The 18,517-nt window shown below is 40.8% G+C and overlaps 1 protein-coding gene across 1 annotated transcript in view; it reads left to right on the top strand.

Moving 5' to 3' along the window:
* Positions 1-18,251, top strand: part of LOC131105858 (guanine nucleotide-binding protein G(s) subunit alpha-like) — a 30,434-nt gene extending 12,183 nt beyond the window's left edge. The window contains exons 5-12 of the mRNA XM_058054278.1: positions 52-149; positions 11,864-11,918; positions 13,135-13,208; positions 13,288-13,346; positions 13,422-13,542; positions 13,659-13,789; positions 14,940-15,007; positions 15,405-18,251. Coding sequence (XP_057910261.1) covers positions 52-149; positions 11,864-11,918; positions 13,135-13,208; positions 13,288-13,346; positions 13,422-13,542; positions 13,659-13,789; positions 14,940-15,007; positions 15,405-15,551 — 753 coding nt within the window. The 3' untranslated portion in view covers positions 15,552-18,251. The remainder of the gene's footprint in view (positions 1-51; positions 150-11,863; positions 11,919-13,134; positions 13,209-13,287; positions 13,347-13,421; positions 13,543-13,658; positions 13,790-14,939; positions 15,008-15,404) is intronic.
* The last annotated feature ends 266 nt before the right edge of the window (positions 18,252-18,517 follow it).

Consider the following 18,517-nt stretch of genomic DNA (forward strand, 5'->3'; position numbering starts at 1 on the left):
TATTAGTCATGCTTTCATTTTTCACTTATCTTTTCTTGTGTCTCTCTCCAGGAGTTTTATGACCATGCAAAGACCCTTTGGCAGGACGAGGGTGTGCGGGCCTGCTGGGAAAGATCCAACGAATATCAGCTCATCGACTGTGCACAGTAGTAAGTGGCATCGCTTCATGTCACCTGGTTTACATGAGCACATGATGTTTCACATGATTAGGCCAGTTTTCCGGTTTTTACATACCGGTGAGGTCTATTGTCTGGAAATTACGGTGATTTTTGGGAGCCCTGCTGGGAACGTTCAGTTTTGTGTGCTTTAATGCTAACGAGCTGCGTGTGTTCACAAGTTTGTGTCTCCAAGAATCGCTGTGGTGTACTTTATCCACTTTTACATATACACCGTAACTGTAATATACACTTCACTTGTCCAGTGTATCCATTTTCTATACCGCTTATCCTCTCTAGGGTCGCGGGCATACTGGAGCCTATCCCAGCTGTCTTCGTGCAAGAGGCACGGTACACCCCGGGCTGGTCGACAGCCAATCACAGGGCACATATAGACAAACAACCATTCACACTCACATTCATACCTATGGACAATTTGGAGTCGCCAATTAACCTAGCATGCATTGACTCCATCGGAAACCGGACTACCTGAAGAAGGGAGGCTTTACAGCAGGGGTCTCAAACTCAATTTACTTGGGGGCCACTGGAGCTAGGGTCTGGGTGAGACTGGGCCGCATCAGGCCCCCCCCCCCCCCCCCCCCCCCCCCAAAAAAAAAACGCATTTATTAAAAACAGAAAAATATACAAACTTTTTCAGTGCTTTGGTTCAGGATTTTCTACAATAAAAGCTCTGATAAAACATTCCACTGTTCTCAAATATCTTAATTTTTATTATTCTGCACAAAATAAGATGAAAAGTAAATAAACAAATCAAGAATAAAGAAAATCAATCAATCAGTAATAAATAAATAATAATAATAAAACAGCAAATAATAAAAACTTAAGAAACCACATATAGTTGGTAGACAAATTATTTTTTTCAGATTAAAATGAGCAAAGCATTATTAGAGCCCTGTAGACATGACAAAACACGACTATAGTCGCATTTATACTCTTTTTATATACAACATATTGCGCAACTGCAGGGTCTTGAGACACATGCTAACTCGCAAACTAGAGAGCTAGCGACCTAAACAGTAGCCTCCAAGTTATTTCCTTTAAACTTAAAAAATCAAAAACTTACCACTTCCACACGGATAGGGAGGATAACTATTAACAGTTATTTAACCTTTAACATGAACATTAATCAAACGTAATAATTTTTTCTGGGTACATGATACCATACAGCATCCATATCAAACTTGCGCGGGCCGCACTAACATTAAACTTTCGTATCAAGGCGGGGGCCTCAAACTAGTGTCCTGCGGGCCACATTTGGCCCGCGGGCCGTGTGTTTGAGACAGTGTAAAAACCATAAGATGTGTACCAGGGTGAATTGAGCCTCTGCATGCAAGACTCTCATGGAAAAGAACACCTCTACAAAAAGCAAAAACAATTATTATTGAAAGGATTCCCATAGCAGCTGCACTAGCGTTAAGTCAGGTTAGTAGTGCTTTTGGTGGGGCACTATTTTCAGCTGAGGGTTTTGAGGGAAGTTATTTCCAGCAGCAGAAGCAATGTGTTTGCAGCTTGACTAAGAATCAGCACCAGAGCTGGTGTTAATTTTAATGCGGCTACTTGTCATCAAGACAGACTGCTGGTAGATCTGTTACATCGCCATGGTTACCAGATGATGCATCCTTCTGACTTTGATATCACACAAGTCAGGGTTGGCTTTTCTGTCTTGTATATCTGCACCATTGGGTGAAGTACCAGCTTTCACACCTTTTGAGCTTTGGTGTATTCTATTGACGAGCTAATGCTAACAACAAAGGGTGCTCTATGCTGCCGATTCCAATACTTATCATTCACCAGTGATATCCGCCAATACTGATACCGATGCTGCATCTCAAGTTTTTTGTTATATCAAAAAATGTATCTTATTAATCATGAATATATTTCAATTTCGAAGCTGGGGACCAATAATGACACATGGGCCACACCTTGGACACCCCTGCATGTAGCTGAGTTATTCCTATTGATGATAGATTCTATTGACGTTTCTTAACTCAATGTTTCCGTGTCCTCCCCCACACTTGAAGGCATTCGCTGGTCACATGAGGGTATTGAGGGCGGAGGCTTGCTGCTACAGGCGTGTGCAGCATGCATGTGCTCGTGTGCTCACGCACGTGCAAATGGTTGACATTCTTCCCTTCCCTCCTTTGTGTTTTGTGTGTCCTTTCGCCCTCATTGGATGTCACGGTTGTGACTTTTGGTGAGAAGATTGTGCCAATGTCGCTTTTGCAAAATGTGGAATTGAATAAATTACGAACGAATTATGTTTTCATCAAAGTGGGTTAGCGCATGGGAGCACTAGAATAGTATCACAAGACACCCAACTCATGACACGAGATGATGCACAAGATAGGGTTCACAACAACAAGACAAGATTTTAACATTCATTTTAAGAAAAGTACAATAAACTTGGGCGAGTGGTTAGCGTGCAGACCACACAGCTAGGAGACCCGAGTTCGATTCCACCCTCGGCTATCTCTGTGTGGAGTTTGCATGTTCTCCTCATGCGTGCGTGGGTTTCCTCCCACATTCCAAAAACATGCTAGGTTAATTGCCGACTCCAAATTGTCCATAGGTATGAATGTGAGTGTGAATGGTTGTTTGTCTATATGTGCCCTGCGATTGGCTGGCGACCAGTCCAGGGTGTACCCCACCTAGGTTCCAGGCTCCACCTCCCCAACTAAATGAATGAATGCAACAAACTTTTTTTTTTTTTACTGAACCGAGTCACCTTTCAAGTATTGCCATAGTTTGATATACCCGTATCACCATTTTGTTACACTAGCATAGGAGCCCAGGGTTCAATTCTACCCTCGGCCATCTCTGTGTGGAGTTTGCATGTTCTCCCCGTGCATGCGTGGGTTTTCTCCGGGTACTCCGGTTTCCTCCCACATTCCAAAAACATGCTAGGTTAATTGGCAACTCCAAATTGTCCATAGGTATGAATGTGAGTGTGAATGGTTGTTTGTCTATATGTGCCCTGTGATTGGCTGGCGACCAGTCCAGGGTGTACCCGGCCTCTCGCCCCAAGACAGCTGGGATAGGCTCCAGCACCCCACGCGACCCTCGTGAGGAAAAAGCGGTAGAAAATGAATGAATGAATGAATGAAGTGCTTACTTACAGTCTATGTAAAAAGTGGTTAAAGTGCACAATTTTGCTTCTTGGAGACACACACTCAAACACAGTCCATTAGCATTAAAGCTACAGACACACAAAAAGGTATATTCCTAGTAGGGCTTAGTAAAACCACTTAAACCTTCTAAATTCCAGCAACAAGGCAAGATTTTGCACACATTTCCAATACACTATTGTGGGACATCTGACACTCACTTTGTTTTTAGATACTTTTTGACTAATAATACACCATAGTCAACCACGAAACAGCAATCATTTATACATTATTTTTTGGGGGCTGACAAAGTTTCCTTTAGCGATAAATAACATGCACTCCTCCTGTTTGACCCTGGGCCCACACCGAAATTTGACTGAAGCACGGTAACTCTGTAGCCACAAACTGGAACAACTTGGGAGTTGTTGCATGACTTTAGGCCCCAAGCAGCCAAATTCTGGATCAGACATTAATTTCCTTTTTAGCTCTTAACTCTTTTTTTTTTTTGTATTATCACCAAGTGTGCCCCTTCACGTCTACTTATGCCTTCTATGTCTTCTCCAACATTGTTTTCTCCATTATGGATCCGATCCTCGGCTGGGTGGCCAGACCGGAAGTCCTCCACTCCCCCTTCCCGCCTCTCCTCTCTCTGTGTACTTATGTAAACGGAGAAGAAGCAGAGAACTAGAGAGAGGGGAGAGTTCTATTTTTAGCTCAGGCGGGTTGCAGAAAGAAAAAGAATGAACGAGTGTGTGTCGAGAGAGAGAGGGGGACAAACTCGAGAATTATCGATGAAAGTTGTTGCCGTTAAATGAGATTGTTGAACTTTGGTCAACAGCAACACAACCACATATACAGTACACATGCTTTTTAAAATGGCGCTTTAGGCATTTTAGTCTTCCAAAGGGAAAAGAGGAAGACGAAGTTGCAAGAAGGCTTGTTTCCACGTAAAAGTACAGTTGGGTACTAATTAACTTTGCGCCTTTGTCGAACTAGGTACCTAAGGGTTGGAGCTAGACCCCTCCTTCATCGGTTAACACAAAGTGCACCTCTAGAAAATTGTTGACACGGACCACACAGCTGTGATTGGTCGGCTTTTTTAAAATACATAATTTCCAGTATGAAGCCTTTCGTGTTCTTCCCTCCTGCTTTAAGCACCACTTTTAATTTGAACGCATGTTTCTACAGTATGTAGAAAATTGACTCACTCTCCATGTCAATTAGTTCGCTTCAGTTGCCATTGTTCAATTCTACTACACAGGAAGCAGCTAGTCAACCAAAGTTTTGGTTTGTTCACAGTCAGTAATACACTGCCCCTAGTGTTTTGGCAGAGAATTGCAAGTCACAAGCTCAGACCCTGCAGAAGGGCTGGTGTAGTAACTATATATGCCCTGCTTTTACCTATGTTTTAGCTGTGTATAAACGAATGAATGTTGTATTTTAATGTATCTTTTACTTGCTTTTATTCAACTCAATTTTTTCTGTAAAGCGTATTTGAATTTATTTGTATTTGTATTTTGAAAAGTGCTATACAAATAAAATGTATTATTATTATTATACTGTAGCATAATGGTGCCTTAAAAACAGTTAATTAGTAAGGGGTGTAAGGGGTGGAGGAAATTTCATTATCACATACTACAGTATTAATTGTCCCTGTACCCTAGAAACCGCCCATGAATGATACGGGAAAATGTCGAAATGATACTGTGTCAAAGCCCAGGGCAGTGATACTGATAAAATATAGAGTTTAACCATGTCCAGTTTCAGCCCCCGTAGCTGTCCACTCAGAGCGCGCTGCTCTGGTATCGTGCCCGTGAAACAACCAATCAGAGAACAGCACACAAGCGTGAACACACAGCGTTTGTTTTGCTGCCGTCTGTGCTCTTGTCAACATGTCAACGGTTAAATAGTAAATAGTATAGTAAATATTAGTATAATAGTAAATATTAAATAGTATGTGATAATAAGCTCATGATTAAATAGTATGTGATAAGATCATCACATGGTTTGTCTGGTATCAGGCCCAGTATCATGCCCCCGCTTGCCAGTATCAGCCCGAGACCGACCAAGCCAATACAAGGCCAGTATTGCATGTAACCACATTTGCAGTTACACATAATCACGTCTTGTCAACGCATCTTCCTGCTGGAAAATGTTAAGTGAATTGACTAGTGAGACAGTGACATCTGCTGGATTCAAAGCTCCAGCACTCCACTGTACCTCGTGAAACATCTGATTAGGAATATATTAGTACTACAGTGATGGAACATGTGACAAGGACACAAAGTGATGAGACTGGACTGTTGCCTTCATTTGTGTCCTCCAAAACTTAAACTAGGACTTCTTCTCAACTCATGAATTTGTGCAGATGGTGGTCAGATCTGTTTGGAAGTGGCCAAAATATTTGCTGGTGTCAGTTTTTTTTTGTATCCTTGCTGAAATTACAGTCTCCCTTTCATTTTGTCTTTATGGCTGCCTCACTTCTTCTTCCTTCCTTCCTTCCTTCCTTCTGTCGTTCCTTCTCTCCTCCTCTCTGCCTCCATGTCTGTCTCTCCTGTCTCGCTGGCCTTGCTCCCGCCGCACAAGATTTGGAGCCGATTGTCTATTTATAGCACATGTGGTTCTGTCGCCATGACAACCAAGCTGGAGGCTAGGGCGCCGGGGAGCTATTTTTGGAGCAGCGCTGTAATGTCAGATACAGCCTCCTCTCTATTTTCTCTCCTGCTCTTTTCTCTCACTGGACGCTTGTGTGTGTTTGATTAAGGATCGGCCGCCGGCGCTTCTGTTGTCTGACAACATGGAAGCGTTAAGATGTATAAACAATTCACAGTGCAATTCATTGTGCGCTCCAAAAATAGCCTCGTGATGCCTTCGGTTTTCTTGTTTTGCCTTCAAGATTTGCTTTGAATTTTGTTGTTTCAGGCCATTTGCCATGCATTCCTTGGATCGGACAAATTTTCCACTTTTCCGTTCACTCTATGAACGTTTTGTAGTCGGTATTGGCATTGGAACCTCGCTTTTCTTACACCCCGGTTTTCATAGGATTGGGTTTTTTTGATGAAAATTATTGTCAGAAATGTCTTATTTCCGTACACTGTCTTGATTATTATACATTATACATACATATTATTATACTAGCATCAACAAACTAAACACAAACAAAGTGTGTCCAGGACACTACAGACAGATTCCAGTCAGGAAAGTCTTAAATCATCTTTATTGTGTGTGGATGGTTTATTTGTTTGTTGAAGGCACATAGAACAATGAACAACATGGTTTCTTTCTTTTTCTTCCTCCACAAACGCACAGCATATCTCTGAACGTTAGACGAATCTGGGGCTTTTTTTTCTATTCAGGACTGCTGAGTAATAAGTCACAAGAATTCAAGAAAGAACTCACAGCAAAGTGAACGACTCTTACAATGTGTGAACCTTTTAACACACGTTGCAGGGGGAATGGTTTAACAGAGACACATTACAGATAGTGGGCTGCACGGCGATCAAGAGTGGTGAGCGCGCAGACCTCACAGCTGGGAGACCAGGGTTCAATTCCACCCTCTGTGTGGAGTTTTCATGTTCTCCCCGTGCATGCGTGGGTTTTCTCCGGGTACTCCAGTTCCCTCCCACATTCCAAAAACATGCTAGGTTAATTGGCGACTCCAAATTGTCCATAGGTATGAATGTGAGTGTGAATGGTTGTTTGTCTATATGTGCCCTGTGATTGGCTGGCGACCAGTCCAGGGTGTACCCCGCCTCTCGCCCGAAGACAGCTGGGATAGGCTCCAGCACCCCCACGACCCTTGTGAGGAAAAGCGGTAGAAAATGAATGAACATTACAGATAGTGAGCTGGGCCAGTGTGTGTAATGGTGATTGTACTGTAGCTGCTGCTGAAGTTCAAGTGAGCAAGCATGCATACACGTCGAACCATCAACTCTTGAAAATTAAGTTTGTTAACGGACTAGAGTGAAAGAGCATCCCTGTGGCAGGTCTTCAGTAAAGTTAAAAGTGATGATGTTCATCCGTCTATTTCAGTCATCATTTATTGTATTTGTACAAAAAAACATGCACATATTTTTGTACAAATGTATGTTAATTGTTAATATTATTTGGTGTGTGGAGCAAATTTATAGGATTTACATGTCTGATGGGAAAAAATAATAGTTTTTTTTTTTACTTTTTGGTTTTCATCTGAATTTCTTTATTGGATTAGTGACAAAAAAAGTTAGTAACTAACAGTTTCTTTACCCCATCTTTTTTGGGGGAATTTGAATATTTTTAAATCCATGTTATGCATTTTATTGTCCATCCGTCTTCTATACAGCTTATTCTCACTAGGGTCGCAGGTATCCCAGCTGTGTTCAGGCAGGGTACACCCTGGACTGGTCGCCAGCCAATCACAGGGCACATATAGATAAAAACAATCAATTACTATGGACAATTTAGAGTTGCCAATTAACGTTAATGGTTTTGGTCACTTTGATCACTGGGAGAACATGCAAACTCCACACAGAGATGCACGAGCAGGGGAATCGAATCTGGGTCTCCTACTAGCTGTGTGGCCTGCATGCTAACCACTCATTCACCATTATTTTATTTATATAAATCATATTTCTTTACTGTGCATATTTTTTATTAAATAATCAGAAACCACAGATACTAACTGTTTTGTATATATTCAGACAAAAATTAGATTTGTTTTCCCTTTTTTGTGTTGTTTTGAATACTTTTTATAGTTTATACATTGGATTGATTGATATAGTGTGTTTTTGATATATATTTATTGTTTTCTATCTGTTAAAAAAAATTAATTAATTATTTTATAGAAAATTTTAGGGATGAAATGTATTTGTTAATATAATAAATGAACTGTTTTTTGATTATATCAATTCATTATTATAATTATTATGATTATTATTGTGATGATGATGTAAAATTCCAACTAGAATGCTGACAGTTTAACTTTACTTTCTAACTTTAATTTTCATAATCTAGATTTAAGTAAGTAAAGTGTATCTTGGTGTGTGGTTTAGAGATATGATATATCAATAAGTTGGTGAGGCTTTAGTTTTAAACCAGCTGACTTATTACTCCAAACGTATTACTCCATACATATAAAATGTATTTGCTTGATTTATAGTTTAGCAGCATAAGCCAATAACCGAGTACCTTAGTTTGTTCTGGTTGTCAGAATGTTCTGTAAAGACTGTCGTAATAGTTTACAAGCCATGACAAAGATAATGTTGAAATATCTAACAGACAGCTAAAAATACACTCTGCTTTATCTTGTCATGTAAATAATATTTGAGTCTTTTTGAAGTGCTCTCAAGCCAGAATAAAGCTGACGAGTTGCATGTCTGTTACTGTGGCTGCCACCATTAAAGTCCAGCTTATTATTCAACCACGTCTGCTATTAGTAGGTTTATTTATAGTTGACTTTATTTCAAACATGTTAACTAAACTTACATTGAAGTACATCCCTTCCTAGTTCAACATGTCCATAAAAAGGGTAGAAAGAAGCAGCTCTTATTTAGCCAGTTGCTTAATGAATGAATGAATTCAGGATAATGATATTGACGCTGTGGTATTGATTAAATGATAATAAATGATTAATTCAAGGTAAATTATATCAGACACTGTGTTATTGATAGTGTTGATGTTCTGAGGTTGTTGTGGGCTGGCTGTCGGACTCGGTTTCTTATGCTCTGTTTGTTATCCAGCACTTTGCAACTTTTAGTTTTTTCGGACAATTCATTAAGCCGAACCATTAATGTACTCTACCGTCACACAAAGTGTCTCTCAAAAAATTAAAAACTAAACATTTGTGATGTTTACAGGTGATTAGACAGAAAACATGCACAGGCGTTCCTTGCAGGATCTGATACTGGAATGACATCCCAGCTCATGTGTGCTATTGCCTAACTTTATTCATGTTGAAGAATTTGGGATGACTTACTCGTATTGAGTTCTTTACGCATCAATTTTGTGATTATACTCCACATACTGATATGCATGTAAATCCATTTTTCCTAATATTGCAGCATTCTTCCCAGCATAATTTATTATATTCCTTGGAAGTCTATGTGGTTGAATGGAACCTCTCGGTTGCGAAGGGGCTTCTGATAGTGGCCAGCTCCTTGAAAGTCACTGTGGTGGTCCCCTCACCCCCTCAGCCATTTGAATCTAACATGGAAAATCCCATTTAGCACCTCTCATCACATCATTAGTTGTTGCAAGAGCTTGGGGCCCAAACATCTAAAATTCATTGGATCCAACATGAACCTTCATAAGACCCTTTATCGGCAAGTGTGCCTTTTCATGCCTACCTCTTTTACCTTCTATGTCTTCTCCGTTACGGATCCGACGCTGGGCTGGGTGGCCAGACCGGAAGTCCTCCCCCCCGCCCGTTTCTCCTCTCTCTGTGTACTTATGTAAACGGAGAAGAAGCAGAGAACTAGAGAGAGGGGAGAGTTCTATTTTTAGCTCAGGCAGGCTGCAGAAAGAGAAAAAATGAACAAGTGTGTGTTGAGAGAGAGAGAGAGAGAGAGAGAGAGGGACAACTTGGGCATTATCGATGAAGGTTGTTGCCATTAAATGAAATCATCGAGCTTTGGTCAAAACAAGTGGAAACATCACAGCAATCCCACCACATACACAGTGGACAACATTTTTAAAATGTCGGAGCATCCCTACTGTAAATCCCTGCTGGGGGTTACCGTCCCAGACCACCCGTCTACTTCCAAAACATTCATTTTCACAACATCACATCTTGTTAAAACATTCTCCTGCTGAAAATGTTGAGGAGATTGACTTGCGATAAAGCGCCCTCTACTGGCTTCTACTGTCGTCTTCACAGCATTTTTCCTTGGAAGTTAGCCTGGGGGGTGCTCAAACCCCCCAAACCCCCTACCCTACCTCCTGCCAATGTGCTACCTGCAGCCTTCTTGTCACATTTCACCGCTGCCTGCCACATTCCTACTTACCTCAGCGGGGGTTGCATACCTGCCCACCCCCCATCTCTTTTTTTTTCTGCTTTCTTCCTAAACTTCCACGGTTGTATTGACTGGGCCGCTGCCATCGAAATCCCATCTGGTCTTTTCCTGTCTGCTCACTAATGGCTCTATTATGATAGAAATGAAGATGTCAATACAGTATGGATGCAATATTGTGTTTGTGAGTAGCAGTCATTTACATGTACTTTCTATATTCATTCATTCATTCATTTTCTACCGCTTAACCTCACAAGGGTCGCGGGGGTGCTGGAGCCTATCCCAGCTGTCTTTGGGCAAGAGGCGGGGTACACACTGGACTGGTCGCCAGCCAATCATTCATTCATTAATTCATTTTTTACCACTTTTTCCTCAGGGTTGCGGGGGGTGCTGGAGCCTATCCCAGGCCAGCCAATCACAGGGCACATATAGACAAACAACCATTCACACTCACATTCATACCTATGGACAATTTGGAGTCACCAATTAACCTAGCATGTTTTTGGAATGTGGGAGGAGACCGGAGTACCCGGAGAAAACCCACGCATGCACGGGGAGAACATGCAAACTCCACACAGTGGAATTGAACTACGTTCTCCTAGCTGTGTGGCCTGTGCGCTAATCGCTTGTCCGCCGTGCAGCGAGATTATATTATATTAGTTTATATTTTCAAGAAAAGTACAATGAAAAAGTAGTTCCAGTAATATTATAGTAATTAGGGTACGTAAGGGTGGCCAAGGGTGGAATTGAACCCTGGTCTCCTAGCTGTGAGGTCTGCGCGCTAACCACTCGACCGCCGTGCAGCCCCATTTTTATTCATATGTATTTAAATTAGATTAACATTGTTTTTATTATTCATTTTTACATATCTAGACTTGTGCCATTTTCATATTCTGAATTACTGTCAAAGGTTTTTGTGCGATTAATGTTAAACGTTTTTTAAAAATGTATTTATTACTTAATTGGAATTTGCAGTGGTGGTGCAAATCTGGATAAACGTTTGGAACCAAGATAAGAGGACTACATATCTTTTTTTTTGAATTTGTCATAAATACTGCATGATTGGTAATGACAAAATCAGACATACAGTATGCAAGAGTTGAATCCTGATTAACATTGTTGTTGTCATTTTGTGACTCTTTTTAACCTCCAAAGACATGTGCAGCAAGCGGGTTACAATCATGGTGAAAATGGCGTCTCTACTTTGAAAATTAACAGACATTCGGCGTTGCGTTGCTGTGTAGCCGCCATTCTAAAAGTCATTGTCGGTGTTCATACCTACCACACACACATGCACACACACACACACACACACACACACACACACACACACACACACACACACACTTACTTACTACAGCAGCTCCATTGACTCTCCTCTTTGGTCAGACAGAGACTAATAATGCTGCTGGTGACTCAGAGCCGCTGCATCAGATCTCACTGTAAATTACTGCATACGCCCCCAGGTGGCCATGTCGGGGAATAACATGCTCTTGATTTTATTTTTTTTTTAAGCATGTACTGTACATTACCACTGCACTGTGTATATTTATATGATATAATTTTAAAATCCTGTTTTTGCTTCTGTCTTTTGCAGCTTCTTAGACCGGGTGGATGTGGTTCGACAACACGACTATACACCGACTGACCAGGTGACAACACCACTATTCTCTACTTCTTTGACCTCAACAAATGGCTAATACGGTCATGAATGAAGCCTTGAGTTAAAATCGGGGCAATACATGTAAAATACTAGTCAAAGATCCTCTATAAGACGGAAGTGGTCTGCTGTTTGTAGGAGTACTGCAAAAATTCATTCATTGATTCATTTTCGACCGCTTATCCTCCGAGGGTCGCGGGGGTTGCTGCAGCCTATCCCAGCTGTCTTCGGGCATGAGGCGGGGTACACCCTGGACTGGTGGCCAGCCAATCACAGGGCACATATAGACAAACAACGATTCACACTCACATTCATACCTATGGACAATTTGGAGTCGCCAATTAACCTAGCATGTTTTTGGTATGTGGGAGGAAACAGGAGTACCCGGAGAAAACACACGCATGCACGGGGAGAACATGCAAACAAAAGGGTGGAATCGAACCCTGGACCTTTGCCAAAATTTTCTATCATTTTCCACATTTTCAAAATTTACACCCTAATGCTTTTATACCTACATTTTCTGTTTGTTATTTTTGCACTGTTTGTTATTGAACACTTTAAAATCATTTTTCTTTGCATTCTAAACTTTAATTTTAAAGGTTTTTAATGTTGTTTTTATAGGTCTTTTTTATCCCAATTTTTATTTTTATTTTTTTACATTTTTAAAATAATTTCAAAGATATTTTATAAATGTTTTTACTTTACTAATTATCACTCTTGATTGATTGATTTTGAATACATTGTGGAATGACAGTAATGTAAAGAGACACAATGGTGGTTTAGTCAATGCCAACATAGCAAACACTTTTATTGGATAAAAGTGGATAAGCGGTAGAAAATGAATGAATGAATGAATGCATATCAGGAACTTTCTCCAGTTTTTATGGACCTCCTGGTCAAAGATCCACAGTAAGTGGATGAGTGTAAGAGTGTTGTGCTGTTTTTAAATACATAACACAAAAAAAGTAAGAAACATAGTCAAAGATCTCTCTACATGACAGGATTGCTCTGCTTAAATTCTGGTTCTATGATTGCCATCACACTTTTCCTCTTTTCCATCACTGCTACCCATTTTTTATTGGCATTACAAACAAAGACCAAGAAAAAGACTTGTGTCAAATACAGATGGTGGTGTATCTTGTTGTAAAGGATGCACTCTGCATGCTTTTGTTACTGTTCCCATGTCCTTGAACACATGTATGTTTCAGGACCTGCTGAGATGCAGGGTGCTGACATCCGGCATCTTTGAGACAAGATTTCAAATCGACAAAGTCAATTTTCAGTGAGTCACCTTACTTTATTAGCTTGGTTTGCAGTGATTTCAAAGAAGTTACAGAAGTTATTTTTTTCTTCCTACACAGCATGTTTGACGTCGGCGGGCAGAGGGATGAACGTCGAAAATGGATCCAGTGTTTTAACGGTAAGCTGGTTCGTCGCATCACACGATGGCCTGATAGAGAGCCGTTTGACCACTGGTCTTTCTCGTTTTTTCCAGACGTGACTGCTATTATTTTTGTGGTGGCGAGTAGCAGCTACAACATGGTGATCAGGGAGGACAATCAGACCAACAGACTACAGGAGGCCCTCAATCTCTTCAAGAACATTTGGAACAACAGGTCAGATGCAGTACTTGGTATTATGGGATAGCACCATCCAGCTGGACCTTTTAGAATTGATGTTTGGTGGCTCCACAAAGAGATCCTGACACTTAACTTCTCATTTGTCTTGGCAGGTGGTTACGTACCATTTCCGTAATCCTCTTCCTTAACAAACAGGATCTCCTTGCTGAGAAGGTTTTGGCAGGGAAGTCCAAAATTGAGGATTATTTTCCTGAGTTTGCACGCTACACAACACCTGATGACGGTAAGTGGGACATTTTTAAAAGCAAGTTATTTTTACCGATAATTCAAAATTTAAAGTAGAAGGCTGCGTGGCGGATAAGTGGTTAGCGCGCAGGCCACACAGCTAGGAGACCCTAGTTCAATTCCACCCTCGGCCATCTCTGTGTGGAGTTTACATGTTCTTCCCGTGCATGCGTGGGTTTTCCCCGGGTACTCCGGTTTCCTCCCACATTCCAAAAACATGCTAGGTTAATTGGCGACTCCAAATTGTCCATAGGTATGAATGTGAGTGTGAATGGTTGTTTGCCTATATGTGTCTATGTGTGTGAACACTGTCTTTTACCTGTATGCCGATTTGTATGCCAAGGTTTTTTTTAACAGTCCCACACTGTACTCCTTCATCTAAGTGTGTAGTTTGGAGTTGTTGTTTTTTCCCCTCCCCTCTCCTAGTGTTGTCCCCCCCATGCAAATTTCCCCACTGAGGGTCGAATAAAGGCATATCTTATATCTTACTAAATGTACCCTGTGATTGGCTGGCGACCAGTCCAGGGTGTACCATGCCTCTTGTCCGAAGAAAACTGGGATAGGCTCCAGCACCCTCGTGAGGATAAGCGGTAGAAAATGAATGAATGACATTGTCCATAGGTATGAATGTGAGTGTGAATGGTTGTTTGTCTATATGTGCCCTGTGATTGGCTGGCGACCAGTCCAGGGTGTACCCCGCTTCTCGCCTGAAGACAGCTGGGATAGGCTCCAGCGACCCTCGTGAGCATAATTGATTGATCATAATTATAATTGATCATAATTCTATGGCTCCCACTTCCTGTGGTTTACTTACAATACATAACAAAGTTACCGTTGAAAGTTTGTCTGTGTGCCTGGCTGGTACACTCATACTTTACACCACTAAAATTTGGTGATGCGGACATTTTGATGTTCCTATCCCTGTTAAAAGTGAGCGTAGCATCAACATGATTTTGTTATAGCAGGGTCATATTATTATATATTGTGGCTTTCATATTATTTAGGCTCAGACAGAAAAGACAGCTTACCAGTCATTGATGAGTATTTATACAGTAGCACCTTAGGCTAAGTTAATATGCTCAGTGTACTAGCTTGTGCTTCCAGTGTTTAGTCAACACACAAATGATTGTGCTTTGTTGTCCAAACAGCAATACCAGAACCAGGTGAAGATCCACGTGTCACCAGGGCAAAGTACTTCATACGGGATGAGTTTCTGGTATGTTCACGCTTCAGGTTTTACCAGTTCAGTCGCTCCATTTTGTGCATTTTTTTTCTCCTACGTGTCATCTGCTAAGTGGTCATAAGTATAAAGCTACCGTTTTGTATTGTGTCATCAAGTAGGGATGCACAAAAACGTCATACCGATAAAAATGATAACTGATATTTTTTTTTTTAAACTATGCCGTCCTGTGGTGTGTGTTACTGTGCTAAGGTCAACTCACTTGTAAACAATCATGGCGTCGATCGTATGGGACTTCTTTACTGGTCCTGTCAACCACCTGAAATGCCAGCATTGCTATGACGGTGTTACAACAGCCAACGTACAGAGTTGACACTTAGTATAGAAAGCAGTTGTTTGATTTCTTTACGTGATCATTTCTCCCCCCTCACAGAGGATCAGCACAGCCAGCGGGGACGGTCGCCATTACTGCTACCCCCACTTCACCTGCGCTGTGGACACGGAAAACATCCGGCGGGTCTTCAGCGACTGCCGCGACATCATCCAGAGGATGCACCTACGACAGTACGAGCTCTTGTGATGCGGGGGCTTCCTCCAACACCCTCCCATATTTCTACCCCCCACCACCATTCAGCCAGTCAACATCCATATACATTCATCAAGAAGAAGATCAAGACATAGGAACACACACATACACACACACTACAGTCACATGACCCCTCCTGCTGTTTATTCACCGCGTGCTGAAGACCAATCAGGAGAAGAGGATGTGAAAAAGACGGCTGATTAAAGCAGAAGAGGGTTTTTTTTTTTGTTGTTGCACGGGGACGGACAGATGGGAACCCTACACGGTGCGGAAAGTGGAAATATATACATACGGTATATGCAGTGGTGTGAAAAAAATGATTGCCCCCTTCCTGATTTCTTATTTTTTGCATGTTTGTCACATTTAAATGTTTCAACTCATTAAAGTAATTATTTAATTATTAGCCACTGACAACACAGCTGAACACAATGAAAATCTTTATTATTAAGAGAGAAAAAAAATAAAATCTATGTGGCCTTATGTGGAAAAAGGGATTGCCCCAACATAACTGAGATTAATCGAAATACATCTGTCTGGAAAAGGTTATAAGACTATTTCTAATCTTTAGGACTCCAGCAAACCACAGTAAGAGTCATTATCCACAAATGCCGAAAACATGGAACAGTAGTGAACATTCCGGCCAAACATAATTATCCCAAGAGCGCAGCAACAACTCATCCAAGAAGTCACAAAAGACCCCACAACAACATCTAAAGAACTGCAGGTCTCACTTGCCTCACTTAAGATCAGAGTTCATGACTCCATCATAAGGCAAAACGGCCTGCGTTTTAGAGTTCCATATTCAGTAGTTGTTGATCAATGAACGAAAACCACTGCTGAGAAAAAGTGCTTGTCTCAGTTTTGCAAGAAAACATCTTCATGATCCCCTTAACCTAATAAGTTTTGGAAGGTGTGTGTCCCATTACATCTGGTGTAAAACTAATGCCGCATTTCAGAAAAAGAACATCATACCAACAGTAAAATATAGTGGTGGTAGTGTGATGGTCTATGTCTGTTTTGCTGCTTCAGAAACTGGACTTGCTGTGATAAATAGAACCATAAATTTTGCTGTTTACCAAAAACTCCTCAAAGAGAATGCCCGGCTATCTGTGTGCAACCTCAAGCTGAAACCAACTTGGGTTCTGCGGCAGGACAATGATCCTAAACGCACCAGCAAGTCCACATTTGAATGGCTGAAGAACAACAAAATGAAGACTTTGGAGTTATCTAGTCCTGACCTGAATCCTATTGAGAGGCGGTTCATGCTGGAAAACCCTATAATGTGGTGGAATGACGATTCTACAAAGACGAGTGGGGCAAAATTCATCCACAGACTTATTGCTAAAAGATTGATTGCTGTTGTTTCTGCTAAGTTCTTAGGTTTAGGAGGCAAACACAGGGCCATGTAGGTTTGGATTTTTTTCTTCTAAAACACTGAATGTTGTGGTCAGTTACATTGTCGGTGACTAATATTTAGTCTGATCTGAAACATTAATGTATATATGCAAATTAAGCAATCAGGAAGGGGGCAAACACTTCACACCATTGTGTATGTATGTATGTATGTTGTTGTGTGTGAGGGTGTGCACTGCTTTATGGAGAATGGATGCAACACAGACAGTGAAAACACACACCTCCTCCTCCGGCCTTCCTCCACACATTCCCCCTCACCTCACCTCCTCACATGGCTTCTCGACTTTACTGCTGGACTATTATTCTTGTACAGACTGTAAAATGTATGATTTTGTACAACTTTATTGAAGAAACAAGAAAAAAGACTCATAGAAGATCCCTGTGCCTTGATCACGACTGTACGTGTACAAAAAAAACAAAACAAAAATATGAGCTAATGTAAGTTATGTTTTCACTGCGCTGTACAGCTGGACGGGAGGCCTTTTTGTCTGTCGCTTCATTTCCTTTCATTCGCCTCCCTCGCCACTCTACTTTTGTTTTGCTTTCAGGTTTCTGTACGATGAGGACAAAAAGATGAGCAGCCACCTTAATGCTGTGTAGTGACAAAAACCGAACCTTAACACATCCTAATATATATAAAATATATGTCAGATTTTATATTTTATATATATATATATATATATATGTACACCTATATCTCCCTTGTGAGCTCTCTTCCCCCCCTCCTCCAGTTTGCTTTCTGTCAGAATCATCAAGGGCAGACATTGTGGGGATGGGTTTGGGTCTTTTTTTTTATTTTTACTTTAGCTTTAACTCTCTTTGAAAAGGGGAGGGAAATATCAAATTGCAAAGCATTGCTTGTTTCTACATAAACCAAATTCTTTTTTTTGCTTAAACAATAAGAAATGGCTTCCAGTGTTTGCTTCATTCAATTGTGATCCCTTATCATTCTTGCATCACAACCCAAACACAGGGCCCATTTTGGTTAAAGGTCCCCTTTATGCAAAAAAAAAAAGGCAGGCTTCACTGCACATCTTAAAGTACATCTCTAACAACCACTAACCATTATCATAGGGCTTACTGAAGGCACTTTCAATCTCATTTTCAATATAATTTAGAATACACCATTATGGGACTTGTTAACATTGTAGGACCTTTAACTTTGATATTGCTTGCTCTAAAAGGGTACAACACAAAAAATAGAATCTTAAATTAAACGCTTTTTTTAATTCAAGGAGCAATTTGAAAAGACATCTGGGATTTAAAGCTCAAACATCACCTTTTCATCTCCAACATTTTGCTGCTCACAGTCAAATGTTACAATTCATAATAAGTTCAGTTCTCTATTTCAGTGGAAAATTGTTTAAGATAATTGTTACCTATTTTTAAACAATAAAGACGCATTGATCGTCATATATTTAAATGTCCAAAAAGACTTGGTAACGTCATTTAAAAAGGGAAACATGGCGTCAAAATGATCAAACGGTACATTTGCCATTGAACTAATGACATGAAATTTAAATGGCTGTTCACATTGGGAATCAATA

This window comes from Doryrhamphus excisus, chromosome 18 (genome assembly GCF_030265055.1).
Source record: "Doryrhamphus excisus isolate RoL2022-K1 chromosome 18, RoL_Dexc_1.0, whole genome shotgun sequence".
Taxonomy (NCBI): domain Eukaryota; kingdom Metazoa; phylum Chordata; class Actinopteri; order Syngnathiformes; family Syngnathidae; genus Doryrhamphus; species Doryrhamphus excisus.